The sequence below is a fragment of the Biomphalaria glabrata genome, chromosome 5 (assembly GCF_947242115.1).
Source record: "Biomphalaria glabrata chromosome 5, xgBioGlab47.1, whole genome shotgun sequence".
Lineage (NCBI taxonomy): Eukaryota > Metazoa > Mollusca > Gastropoda > Planorbidae > Biomphalaria > Biomphalaria glabrata.
In genome coordinates, this window is record NC_074715.1 from 27,345,414 (window position 1) to 27,360,228 (window position 14,815).

The window sequence follows — 14,815 nt, forward strand, 5'->3', positions numbered from 1 at the left end:
ACCATTGTCATCATATAATGGGCAGCCCGGATCTATTCTGTTTGAGATAAAGAATGACATAATATTCTAATACAGAGGCCGTGAAAATATTACAAAGAATGAAATATAAACCTATCTAAAAAAATAGGCCTAGTGCCTATCTAATGAAATTGTTTCCATCGTATATCAAATGAGTGCCACAAATTTCTGACATAGAAGTAAAAGTCAAATGGTGTTGTGGACAGTCGTTGACTTGTAGCACCAAACTGCTGGTAGACAACTAAACCACTGTAGGCGTATTAAATCTTGGAAAAATTGAAATATGAATAAGTTATTTGTAAACAAAACTAAATAGAACTTTTATTACAATATAGACGAGTGTAACTTGAAATGAAATAAATGTAGTAGACTTCAGCAATAATATACAAGGTTGCAAAGACAGTTTGTGTGGAAACACAAACTCAAAATCGGCCCCCGAAGTGGTCCGCTCAGGCAGGTAAAAAGGCAGGTTTCAATATTTTCAGAAAGACTATCAGAAACTCTAAACTACAAACTCTCACCAACTTCAAACCTCCGTCGATACTAAAAGAAGAGACGTGCTCGTGACGAATGTGTTGCCGATACTGTTGTATTGTTAGTTCGACTAACGACTTATGCTACAGGATACGGAGATTTATTAATGCTATTATTATTACATTGTTAACATTCATATGTATTCAATGAACTGATAGTCATGAAGATTTAGTTCAACGTGAGCCTGGCCTCACTGATGTTATCGATGGATTATCTAGTTTATTATTTTGCAAAGGGTTTTGAGTTCTATTTAGAGTTCTATTGACTCTATTGCAGCTTACACTTCACGTGCATACTATGAACCACTACTTATCAATTGTTGCTTGTTTCGACTTATATGCATAGGCTACTAAATGGATTTTTTCTCTTTAAAAATAAAAGTAAACATTTTGTTAAAATATTAGTAGCTGGTATGACAGAATGTATTTAATTTAGTAAAATAAAATTTTTAAAAACATTTTTTGAAAAAAAAATCTAAAGCCGATTGCATAAATGTGTGAAATTATGCTAAACAGTTTCCTCCTGTAGGTCATAGTCTGCTGTGTTGTTGTTTTTTACTAGTAATAGTAAATAGTTGTAAAAATGTATTTTATGAAAAATAAAACTGCTTGAATAGTTCATTTAAAAAATTATTTTTTTCGCATTCAGAAAAGACAAAAGTAGCCATTGCTTCAGAACTTTGAAAGATCTAAAATATCATGGTATCGGATATTCAATATCTTTTCTAGTTTATGAGATATAAACCTGAGAGACGCACGGACGGACAGACAAAACTAATAGCGCTATTTCTCTTTCGGAGGCCGCTAAAATGGCATTTTGACCAAAATCTAACTCTACAAAAACACGTTTGTTCACTTGACGACAGCGCCGCTTCTCTTGCATCATTCCCACTGCCACCAGCCAATCGCTAACCTCTTCTCACCGTCACCATAGAAACACTCAGACAGACAAATTCCATTTTAGGAACACAGATAGCTGCACAGATGTTAATAATTGCCTTATAAAATTTGAAACGACGAAAGATCAGCTGTATCCTGTAGATATTAAAGGTAAGTATTTACCACAGTGCAAGACCTTTTCAGTCGCCCTCGCTCTCAAAAATAAAGTTTGCAAAATATGTGAATAGATTATAAGAAAATAAAGGGGGTGGGGAATATTTAAATATTAAAGTATTCTATTAGATTTATTAGTACTAATAATAATATAATATTAAGTTCTACTGAAACTTGAAGAGGATAGGGACCTCCACAAATGACCTGCCCAGGACCTCCACAAATGACCTGCCCAGGACCTCTTCTGAATAAAAATCGGCAATGGATATTTGGCCCGCGTAACGGTATCAAATGTTTGGATCGGTTTCTCTTCTTTGTCTTTGGCAATATTTGTCTAGCAACAGGTGGGACTGTCAAGTCTATACAGAGAAACTCAAACTGTTTGGACTTCAATCTTCCTTTGTTTTTCTGCTAACTCAACAATTTTTGTGACTGGGTCAAACTAATCAACTTTATATCTTTTCAACCCTTTAAGTACACAGTTAATAATAGTTTTAGTTGTTTTTTTCTTTGTCTTAATGTTTGTATGTTAATCTTTAGTATGTTAGTTTGTTAAAAAAAAAATCTAAGGTTGATCAATTTTTTGTTTTGCTTGTAACATGAGCTCTCAATTTTGTGAAGCAAACGCTTGGGAAAAAAAAGTCCCCGGCTCAAATTGTTTTAAATTCGAGATTTGTCTGGTCTTGTATTTGAACTCTTGTACATCACTATCAAATATTCAACCAATATTTTTTTTTTTTAATTTCAAATAGTCACGTTTAGTTTTTAAAAAATCCAATGATCTCGTTCTAAGTTCTGAGGTAAATAGAAGAGCAGCTATGTCAATGTCAACTTCTCAGTTGGACAAATCCGTGAAATCCTTCTCGTTATGTTTCGATGGAGCTCGAACATTTCTCTTTGGAAATCATCTATCGAGTGAGATCAAATAATGAAAGTTGTAATGAAACACAGCAGCTGTTTTGTGTCTGTGTGTCTGTGTGTGTAAGTCTACTCAATCACCTCTATTGTCTGTGTGTCTAGACGGATCAAAATTTCTCTACGTTCCTCCAGGCCTACGTTTAGTGTTCTGTACATTAGCCAGTCAATCGCCACACTGAAAAGCATCGCTGACAAGGCACTTCATTGTTTGGCTCTCTATGTACTTGCAACTACAGATCAATGCATTAATACAGCGGCTAAAATAAGCCCACGAGACGTTTTTGTTGAACTTGCAGAATTCGTTTCATAATTTGTATCACATTTTCTCCCATCATTCATCTACTTAATCTTCTCATAAATTGCCTTTTTTTTTTTAATGTTTGTTTTCTTAGCGTTACTAGATCTTCAATAACAGTTGTATTGTCCTGATGTTGGTACTTTTCTATGAACAGATCAGATTGCACCAGTGACTATTTGAATCAGATATTGGATGTGATTGTCCACATTACTTTGTACCATGGGCGTAGCCAGGGGGGGTTCTTAGGGTTCAAACCCCCCCCCCCGAAATGAAATCCCCCCCCCCGCAGGGGGGGGGGGAACGGAATTAAGTGACTGATTTTTGCTTTCATTTTGTTTATTTTAGGTGAGATTTTAATACTAAATCATCACTTACCACAGCACAGCCGAGGCAGTTTTGAGTTAAAAACCCTCTACCAGGGGGTTTTGAGTTTAAATCCCCCTATCAGGGGGTTTTGAGATTTAAAAAACACCTATCAGGGGGTTTTGAGATACAAATCCCTCTACCAGGGGGCTTTGAGTTTAAAACCCTCTATAGGGGGTTTTGAATTTTAAACCCCCTACCAGAGGTTTTTGCAGTTAAATCCCCCTCTTCTATAAAACAAAACAAAAAAAAATGCAAACAACAATCCCCAAATTCCAACACCACAGTTGAAAAGATTTTAATTTTAAAACCCCCTCCAAAATTTACGATAAACCCCATCTTCAATATAAAAAAAGCAAATTACACATTCAAAATTCTATGAGTGTAGCCAAAGGGGTTTTGAGTTTAACCCCCCCCCCCTCCCCTCCAGTTGGGGTTTGAAGCTAAAAAGTACCTCTTCAATATAAAAAAAAAAGCAAATTACACACTATAAAATCTATGAGCGTAGCCAAAGGGGTTTTGAGTTTAAATCCCCTTCCTCCAGATGGCTTTTTCTTTAAAGTTTAAAACCCCTCCAGATGGTTTTGAGTTTAAAATTCACCTACAGAGCGTTTATAGTTGTAAACCTCTCCCTTCAATATTATTTTAAAGCAAACTACAGTCAGCAAATTCTATGATCGTAGCTAAATGGGGTTTTGAATTAAAAACAAAACAAAAAAACTCCAGAGATTTCTTAGTTTAAAACCCCTCAACAGATGATTTGACGAAAAAACTTTCCTTTTCGATATAAAATCTAAAGCGAAATACAGGCATGTAATTCCAAGAGCGTAGTCAAGAAAGGTTACACATTTCTACAAGTGGCTTGGGCTCCATTAATAAAGTATGAATAGTCTTCTGCCGAAATTAAAAATCATTAAATGTGTCTCAACAAAGATGACTAAGACAGATTTTAGGAGTCAGTCATAGAGATCGGGTCTAAATCAAAGAAATAATATGCCGAACTGTGAGTCGAATCCTTAGTAAGGTTGTGACAGAGCGTCGCATGAGGTTTTGCGGGACATGTTCTCACACAAAATGAATTACGTAAAATAAGAGTTGCGGAAACAGCTTGCCGGAAAATGCGCCGAACGGCGCGAGAGAGTCTAAGTCAGTAAGAATAGCACATTAGGTTTTTGAAATAAACTTTTTAATAGCAAGATAATGCACTGTAGATACCTCAGAATATTTTGTTGACTTTCAATACCAGAAATAGTGCTCGGCGGCGGGGCTTCGCCCCGCGCTGGGGGAGCGCTGCGAACTCCCCCAGACCCCTTGCTAGCAAGGGCGGGGAGTCTACAATAAACAATAAACGTCTTCCGAAAGGGTCAGAATGTAATAAAGATTAATTATGTACACACACACACACACACACACACACACACACACATATATATATATATATATATATATATATATATATATATATAATTTTTTTCCGCGGGGGGGGGGTCAGGGGGGAATCCCCCCCCCAAAACCCTCCCCGATAAAAAATCCTGGCTACGCCCATGCTTTGTACTGTTTCGTTCTTCGAGTCATACAAGCTTGTAGTTTGTTGCTCTGTGAAATAGAATATAGTTTCAGTCACTAAAATTAACCTTGACTTGTTTGTAGGGGATAAGTTCCCCTCTCAGACCTTGCGATCTATAGGGCAGATGATGTATAGGTCATCTGTTTCTGTGGCCCACGGTTAATGAGGGTGTCATGTGGCCAGCACAACGACCAACCGCCTTTACTTTTCCCCAACTAACGTCAGGTAACCATTAGAGCTGAGTGGACTCACAGGCGTCCTAAAGATACCGAAATTAAAAATCTCAGTCCTCAAAGGGATTCTAGCCACTTGACCATTAAGGCGCCGCGCCTCCTGTTTGTTGGAATTGCTGAGGATTATCATGGCAGAGAAGTAGCTTGTAACAAGGCAGCTCCTAGGAAGGAGCGAAACAGGGGCGTAATCGTAAAAGGGGTGGGGGTGACCTTTTCGTCGTGGAATATTTTACGCTATATTTAGTTGCTATAAGGTGGTATTATTTTTATTTATTAAAAAAAAAAGAAATCTTATGCTTGGGAACAGATTATCTTATCGTTATTACAGAGGTTCATTAAAAAAAAAAAGAAAATTATTACTTCATAGACTTTCTATGTGTATTAAAAAAGATTTACTGCTGCGGGTGAATGGCTGTCATGGAAATACGATGAACCTACTCATAAGTAGCCCTGATGGACCATGTGCTCACCTAGTTGGGCATGCTTATTACAGACGTAAACTCTGTTAAGTTTTTTTGTTTTTTTTTGGGGGGGGGGCTGACTCAAGCAACCCATTCCATGCTCAAGGAGCAAGAGAAACAAATAAACAAACACAAATCTTGGTTCCCAACGTAATTTGTGTGAAACCCGCCATTTCTTGCTAACTATTAATAGTAAACATTAACTGGGTGAGATCTGCCATTTCTTGCTAACTATTAATAGTAAACATTAACTGGGTGAGATCTGCCATTTCTTGCTAACTATTAATAGTAAACATTAACTGGGTGAGATCTGCCATTTCTTGCTAACTATTAATAGTAAACATTAACTGGGTGAGATCTGCCATTTCTTTCTAACTATTAATAGTAAACATTAACTGGGTGAGATCTGCCATTTCTTGATAACTATTAATAGTAAACATTAACTGGGTGAGATCTGCCATTTCTTGATAACTATTAATAGTAAACATTAACTGGGTGAGATCTGCCATTTCTTTCTAACTATTAATAGTAAACATTAACTGGGTGAGATCTGCCATTTCTTGATAACTATTAATAGTAAACATTAACTGGGTGAGATCTGCCATTTCTTGATAACTATTAATAGTAAACATTAACTGGGTGAGATCTGCAATTTCTTGCTAACCATTTTGTGTAGACATGAACTGTGTGAGAGACGTCATTCTTTACGAGCCATTGGATATGGACGTAAACTATGTGAGAGCCGCCATTCTTAGCGAGCCATTGGATATGGACGTAAACTATGTGAGAGCCGCCATTCTTAGCGAGCCATTGGATATGGACGTAAACTATGTGAGAGCCGTCATTCTTAGCGAGCCATTGGATATGGACGTAAACTATGTGAGAGCCGTCATTCTTAGCGAGCCATTGGATATGGACGTAAACTATGTGAGAGCCGCCATTCTTAGTGAGCCATTGGATATGGACGTAAACTATGTGAGAGCCGTCATTCTTAGCGAGCCATTGGATATGGACGTAAACTATGTGAGAGCCGCCATTCTTAGCGAGCCATTGGATATGGACGTAAACTATGTGAGAGCCGTCATTCTTAGCGAGCCATTGGATATGGACGTAAACTATGTGAGAGCCGTCATTCTTAGCGAGCCATTGGATATGGACGTAAACTATGTGAGAGCCGTCATTCTTAGCGAGCCATTGGATATGGACGTAAACTATGTGAGAGCCGTCATTCTTAGCGAGCCATTGGATATGGACGTAAACTATGTGAGAGCCGTCATTCTTAGCGAGCCATTGGATATGGACGTAAACTATGTGAGAGCCGCCATTCTTAGTGAGCCATTGGATATGGACGTAAACTATGTGAGAGCCGTCATTCTTAGCGAGCCATTGGATATGGACGTAAACTATGTGAGAGCCGTCATTCTTAGCGAGCCATTGGATATGGACGTAAACTATGTGAGAGCCGCCATTCTTAGCGAGCCATTGGATATGGACGTAAACTATGTGAGAGCCGCCATTCTTAGTGAGCCATTGGATATGGACGTAAACTATGTGGGAGCCGCCATTCTTAGTGAGCCATTGGATATGGACGTAAACTATGTGAGAGCCGCCATTCTTAGCGAGCCATTGGATATGGACGTAAACTATGTGAGAGCCGCCATTCTTAGCGAGCCATTGGATATGGACGTAAACTATGTGAGAGCCGTCATTCTTAGCGAGCCATTGGATATGGACGTAAACTATGTGAGAGCCGTCATTCTTAGCGAGCCATTGGATATGGACGTAAACTATGTGAGAGCCGCCATTCTTAGCGAGCCATTGGATATGGACCATAGACATAAATAAATATAAACTGGCCAATTAAAGATTTTTATGAAACGAAAATTTGTGACTTGCAATTTTGTGTACTTTATTATAAAGCATTTATGAGCAGTATAAAAGTGCTTTTTTAACTTTGATACACACCTATATATATTGTAAATAATGAGGCAGTGTAGTTTTGTTTAATCTCTAAGAATGAAGATCATGCAACTTTTCATAATTCGGAAATCCGAATACAATTGATATACATGTTTTCAAGTTACATGAAGTTATTTCCTTTTTCCAGTCTATATTTATTTATGTCTATGATATGGACGTAAACTATGTGAGAGCCGCCATTCTTAGCGAGCCATTTGGTCTAAAAAAGAACGACTGAGCGAGTCATTGTTACATGGCATCAGCAAGTTGCATCATCTAAATCTTATCCGTTTAATGAGACCAGACAGTACACTTGGGGATGGAGAATGTACACGTCATCGACGATAGGAGAATGTAACAATGATGTCACATGACTGGCTCCTTATTACCTGGTCCCCGCCCAGTGCACTCTGGGAGAGCTACTCATCATAGCAATTGACGCACATTTCTCGAAGCCAGCCTGTGTGTGTGTGTGGCATAGCTGAGGGGTGGGGTGGGATGGAAGAGAATTAAAAGTGGGATGGTGTGGGGAGAGGTCGTTCATGATAATAAGAGTCATGGAACTTATCCACACGGCTCATTCTCGAGGTCAATGAATGTCTTTCACGGTAATAAGAGTCATGGAACTTGTCCACACGGCTCATTCTCGAGGTCAATGAATGTCTTTCACGGTAATAAGAGTCATGGAACTTATCCACGCGGCTAATTCTCGCCTTTGATTAAGGATTACATGATACATAAACGTGGTTTCAGAGGTTGAGATAAAGGTCAAAGGAGGGTCTTTCCCATTACTTACATTTAACTACATTTAATTAGATTTAATTACATTTATAACGAAGGAGCTCTTCCCTTTCTCGTTGATATTTTTTTTATTAAATAAACAATATCTGGCAAAAAACTACGTTAAATTGCTTGCTTTGATTGATGCAGACATCAGGTCTAGTGATTGATGCAGACATCAGGTCTAGTGATTGATGCAGACATCAGGTCTAGTGATTGATGCAGACATCAGGTCTTGTGAATGATGCAGACATCAGGTCTTGTGATTGATGCAGACATCGGGTCTTGTGATTGATGCAGACATCGGGTCTAGTGATTGATGCAGACAACGGGTCTAGTGATTGATGCAGACATCAGGTCTTGTGATTGATGCAGACATCAGGTCTTGTGATACTCTCTATGCTTCAATGCTCTCCTAGAGTTTGTTTCTGTCTTTGAGATAAAATAAACATCTTATAGGTAACGAAGTTTTGCATCTACATCGCATTGACAATAAAGTTGCTATTTAATAGTCTCTCCTACTGTTGAGGGGCTAGTCCGGTCGCGTTACTTCAGTCTGCAGGTTTTCCATTTATTCAATTGTATGTCATCAGCTCCACGAAACCGAACATTGTCTTTATTAAGAACTGTTGATGAGGCCACTTGGTTAGCTTAGTGGGTGAAACATATCCCCATAGTCACAGCGAGGACTTCGCCTGCAGGATCTTGTCAATGTAAAGATACATCATGTTAGGTTCCATCTTAAAGTCAGAGCGTCACCTGCAACCACAGAGCTGATCTCCGAAACAGTATTCTTAGTAGATTTTTTTTCAAAAGTTACATTTCAGTGGAGCAAGTTAGTTGTCTTTAACGATAGTTGTCTTTAACGATAGTTGTCTTTAACGATAGTTAAAACGATAGTTGTCATTAACTATAGTTGTCTTTGACGATAGTTGTCTTTAACGATAGTTGTCTTTAACGATAGTTGTCTTTAACGATAGTTAAAACGATAGTTGTCTTTAACGATAGTTGTCTTTAACGATAGTTGTCATTAACGATAGTTGTCTTTAACGATAGTTGTCTTTAACGATAGTTGTCATTAACGATAGTTGTCTTTAACGATAGTTGTCTTTAACGATAGTTGTCTTTAACGATAGTTGTCTTTGACGATAGTTGTCTTTAACGATAGTTGTCTTTAACGATAGTTGTCTTTAACGATAGTTAAAACGATAGTTGTCTTTAACGATAGTTGTCTTTAACGATAGTTGTCATTAACGATAGTTGTCTTTAACGATAGTTGTCATTAACGATAGTTGTCTTTAACTATAGTTGTCTTTAACGATAGTTGTCTTTAACGATAGTTGTCTTTAACGATAGTTGTCTTTAACGATAGTTAAAACGATAGTTGTCTTTAACGATAGTTGTCTTTAACGATAGTTGTCTTTAACGATAGTTGTCTTTAACGATAGTTGTCTTTAACGATAGTTGTCTTTGACTATAGTTGTCTTTAACGATAGTTGTCTTTAACGATAGTTGTCATTAACGATAGTTGTCTTTAACTATAGTTGTCTTTAACGATAGTTGTCTTTGAAAACATAAAAAAAAACCTTATGAAAATAGTGACATATGCAAATAATCTTTGAAACAAACATATAGAAAATAGCTGACAACTAAATGAAGAACTCAAATAAAAAGTTAGCAAGAAATAAAGAGAAACCTTTATTAAAGCATTCTCAGTTACACAAATACATTGAAGGCAGTTTTCTTGAAAACAATAATTATTTTGGTGATTGTTAGTTTCAATCCATCGCACGAGGTGGTACAGCCCAGTGGCCCTCAAAGTTTCCTCGCCTCGTATCTAAAAAAAAAGTTCAGGTCTCGTTTGTGTGTTTGTGTGTATTTTCTACAGACATATGGAGCTCTAGAACAAAACCCTTTGTGTTTCAAAATAGGTGTCAGTTTGAATGAATTAAACAATAACGAACTATGCCCTTCAATATGAGGTTCTTTTAACATCTATATCTTTCTAACTGAAACAATATGCTCTGACATTTTATGAGCCTATTTGGTTTTGGTCAATTGTTCATTGAACATACTTGACAATTTTTTTTTTAAATATGTGTTTTCGTAGGCTCCTGAACCTCCGGACACATGGGCAGGGGTCAGAACTGCATATGAGCTGTCCCCAGCTTGTCCACAGCCTCGACTTGGTGTAGACTACATCCAGCTTCACGTCCCTGACTTCAACCACACCAGTGAAGACTGTCTCTATTTAAACATCTATGTGCCCAGGGTAAGTGAAGACTGTCTGTATTTAAATATTTATGTGCCCAGGGTAAGTGAAGACTGTCTGTATTTAAATATCTATGTGCCCAGGGTAAGTGAAGACTGTCTGTATTTAAATATCTATGTGCCCAGGGTAAGTGAAGACTGTCTGTATTTAAACATTTATGTGCCCAGGGTAAGTGAAGCCCGTCTCTATTTAAATATCTATCTGCCCAGGGTAAGTGAAGACTGTCTGTATTTTAACATCAATGTGCCCAGGGTAAGTGAAGACTGTCTGTATTTAAACATCTATGTGCTCAGGGTAAGTGAAGACTGTCTGTATTTAAACATCTATGTTCCCAGGGTAAGTGAAGACTGTCTCTATTTAAATATCTATGTGCCCAGGGTAAGTGAAGCCCGTCTCTATTTAAATATCTATGTGCCCAGGGTAAGTGAAGACTATCTGTAATTAAACGTCTATGTGCCCAGGGTAAGTGAAGACTGTCTGTATTTTAACATCAATGTGCCCAGGGTAAGTGAAGCCCGTCTGTATTTAAACATCTATGTGCCCAGGGTAAGTGAAGCCCGTCTCTATTTAAATATCTATGTGCCCAGGGTAAGTGAAGACTGCCTGTATTTAAACATCAATGTGCCCAGGGTAAGTGAAGCCCGTCTGTATTTAAACATCTATGTGCCCAGGGTAAGTGAAGCCCGTCTGTATTTAAACATCTATGTGCCCAGGGTAAGTGAAGACTGTCTGTATTTAAACATCTATGTGCCCAGGGTAAGTGAAGACTGTCTGTATTTAAACATCTATGTGCCCAGGGTAAGTGAAGACTGTCTGTATTTAAACATCTATGTGCCCAGGGTAAGTGAAGCCCGTCTGTATTTAAATATCTAAATGCCCAGGGTAAGTGAAAACTGTCTGTATTTAAATATCTATGTGCCCAGGGTAAGTGAAGACTGTCTGTATTTAAACATCTATGTGCCCAGGGTAAGTGAAGACTGTCTCTATTTAAATATCTATGTGCCCAGGGTAAGTGAAGACTGTCTCTATTTAAATATCTATGTGCCCAGGGTAAGTGAAGACTGTCTCTATTTAAACATCTATGTGCCCAGGGCAAGTGAAGACTGTCTGTATTTAAACATTTATGTGCCCAGGGTAAGTGAAGCCCGTCTCTATTTAAATATCTATCTGCCCAGGGTAAGTGAAGACTGTCTGTATTTTAACATCAATGTGCCCAGGGTAAGTGAAGACTGTCTGTATTTAAACATCTATGTGCTCAGGGTAAGTGAAGACTGTCTGTATTTAAACATCTATGTTCCCAGGGTAAGTGAAGACTGTCTCTATTTAAATATCTATGTGCCCAGGGTAAGTGAAGACTATCTGTAATTAAACGTCTATGTGCCCAGGGTAAGTGAAGACTGTCTGTATTTTAACATCAATGTGCCCAGGGTAAGTGAAGCCCGTCTGTATTTAAACATCTATGTGCCCAGGGTAAGTGAAGCCCGTCTCTATTTAAATATCTATGTGCCCAGGGTAAGTGAAGACTGTCTGTATTTAAACATCAATGTGCCCAGGGTAAGTGAAGCCCGTCTGTATTTAAACATCTATGTGCCCAGGGTAAGTGAAGCCCGTCTGTATTTAAACATCTATGTGCCCAGGGTAAGTGAAGACTGTCTGTATTTAAACATCTATGTGCCCAGGGTAAGTGAAGACTGTCTGTATTTAAACATCTATGTGCCCAGGGTAAGTGAAGACTGTCTGTATTTAAACATCTATGTGCCCAGGGTAAGTGAAGCCCGTCTGTATTTAAATATCTAAATGCCCAGGGTAAGTGAAAACTGTCTGTATTTAAATATCTATGTGCCCAGGGTAAGTGAAGACTGTCTGTATTTAAACATCTATGTGCCCAGGGTAAGTGAAGACTGTCTCTATTTAAATATCTATGTGCCCAGGGTAAGTGAAGACTGTCTCTATTTAAATATCTATGTGCCCAGGGTAAGTGAAACCCGTCTCTATTTAAATATCTATGTGCCCAGGGTAAGTGAAGACTGTCTTTATTTAAATATCTATGTGCCCAGGGTAAGAGAAGAATGTATTTAATTATATATGTGCCCAGGGTAAGTGAAGCCCATCTCTATTTAAATATCTATGTGCCCAGGGTAAGTGAAGACTGTCTGTATTTAAATATCTATGTGCCCAGGGTAAGAGAAGAATGTATTTAATTATCTATGTGCCCAGGGTAAGTGAAGCCCGTCTCTATTTAAATATCTATGTGCCCAGGGTAAGTGAAACCCGTCTCTATTTAAATATCTATGTGAAACCCGTCTCTATTTAAATATCTATGTGCCCAGGTTAAGTGAAGCCCATCTCTATTTAAATATCTATGTGCCCAGGGTAAGTGAAACCCGTCTCTATTTAAATATCTATGTGCCCAGGGTAAGTGAAGCCCGTCTCTATTTAAATATCTATGTGCCCAGGGTAAGGGAAGAATTTCTCTATTTAAATATATGTGTGCCCAGGGTAAGGGAAGAATTTCTCTATTTAAATATCTATGTGCCCAGGGTAAGTGAAGCCCGTCTCTTTTTAAATATCTATGTGTCCAGGGTAAGTGAAGAATGTCTCTATTTCAACATCTATGTGCCCAGGGTAAGTGAAGACTGTCTGTATTTAAACATCTATGTGCCCAGGGTAAATGAAGCCCGTCTCTATTTAAATATCTATGTGCCCAGGGTAAGTTAAGCCCGTCTCTATTTAAATATATGTATGTCCAGGGTAAGTGAAGACTGTCTGTATTTAAACATCTATGTGCCCAGGGTAAGTGAGACTGTCTCTATTTAAATATCTATGTGTCCAGGGTAAGTGAAGACTGTCTGTATTTAAATATATATGTGCCCAAGGTAAGTGAAGCCCGTCTGTATTTAAACATCTATGTGCCCAGGATAAGTGAAGACTGTCAGTATTTAAATATCTATGTGCCCAGGGTAAGTGAAGACTGTCTGTATTTAAACATCTATGTGCCCAGGGTAAGTGAAGGCCGTCTCTATTTAAATATCTAAGTGCCCATGGTAAGTGAAGACTGTATGTATTTAAACATCTATGTGCCCAGGGTAAGTGAAGACTGTATTTAAACGTCTATGTGCCCAGGGTATGTGAAGCCCGTCTGTATTTAAATATCTAAGTGCCCAGGCAAGTGAAAACTGTCTGTATTTAAATATCTAAGTGCCCAGGGTAAGTTAAGACTGTCTGTATTTAAATATCTATGTGCCCAGGGTAAGTGAAGGCCGTCTCTATTTAAATATCTAAGTGCCCATGGTAAGTGAAGACTGTATGTATTTAAACATCTATGTGCCCAGGGTAAGTGAAGACTGTATTTAAACGTCTATGTGCCCAGGGTATGTGAAGCCCGTCTGTATTTAAATATCTAAGTGCCCAGGCAAGTGAAAACTGTCTGTATTTAAATATCTAAGTGCCCAGGGTAAGTTAAGACTGTCTGTATTTAAATATCTATGTGCCCAGGGTAAGTGAAGGCCGTCACTATTTAAATATCTAAGTGCCCAGGGTAAGTGAAGACTGTCTGTATTTAAACATCTATGTGCCCAGGATAAGTGAAGACTGTCTCTATTTAAATATCTATATACCCAGGGTAGGAGACACAGTGGATGAGTGGTAAAAAACCTGGCTTTTCGAACCGATGGTTCCGGGTTCGAATCCTGGTGAAAACTGGTATTTTGAATTTCGGGATTATTAAGGCGCATCTGAATCCAGACATCTGTAACGGGTACCTGACATTATTTGTGGATAAGTAGAGGCGGTGGGTCATTATGCTGGCCACATGACACCCTCGTTAACAGTGGCCCACTGAAACTGATGATCTTTACATCATCCGCCACATAGATTGCAAAGTCTGAAAGGTGTACTTTATTTTTTTTTTATTATTAAGCCCAAGGAAAGTGAAGACTGTCTCAACTTATACATCTATTTGACCAGCGAAAGTGAAGACTGTCTCAACTTATACATCTATGTACCCAGGGAAAGTGAAGACTTTCTCAACTTATACATCTATTTGACCAGCGAAAGTGAAGACTGTCTCAACTTATACATCTATTTGACCAGCGAAAGTGAAGACTGTCTCAACATATACATCTATGTACCCAGGGAAAGTGAAGACTTTCTCAACTTAGACATCTATGTGCCCATGGAAAGTGAAGACTGTCTCAACTTATACATCTATTTGACCAGCGAAAGTGAAGACTGTCTCAACATATACATCTATGTACCCAGGGAAAGTGAAGACTTTCTCAACTTAGACATCTATGTGCCCATGGAAAGTGAAGACCGTCTCAACTTATACATCTATGTGACCAGGGAAAGTGAAGACTGT

At 38.3% G+C, this 14,815-nt stretch overlaps 1 protein-coding gene across 1 annotated transcript in view; it reads left to right on the top strand.

Moving 5' to 3' along the window:
* The window catches only part of LOC106075885 (carboxylesterase 4A-like), an 83,861-nt gene that overhangs the window by 44,283 nt on the left and 24,763 nt on the right, over positions 1 to 14,815 (top strand). The window contains exon 3 of the mRNA XM_056029951.1: positions 10,294 to 10,455. Coding sequence (XP_055885926.1) covers positions 10,294 to 10,455 — 162 coding nt within the window. The remainder of the gene's footprint in view (positions 1 to 10,293; positions 10,456 to 14,815) is intronic.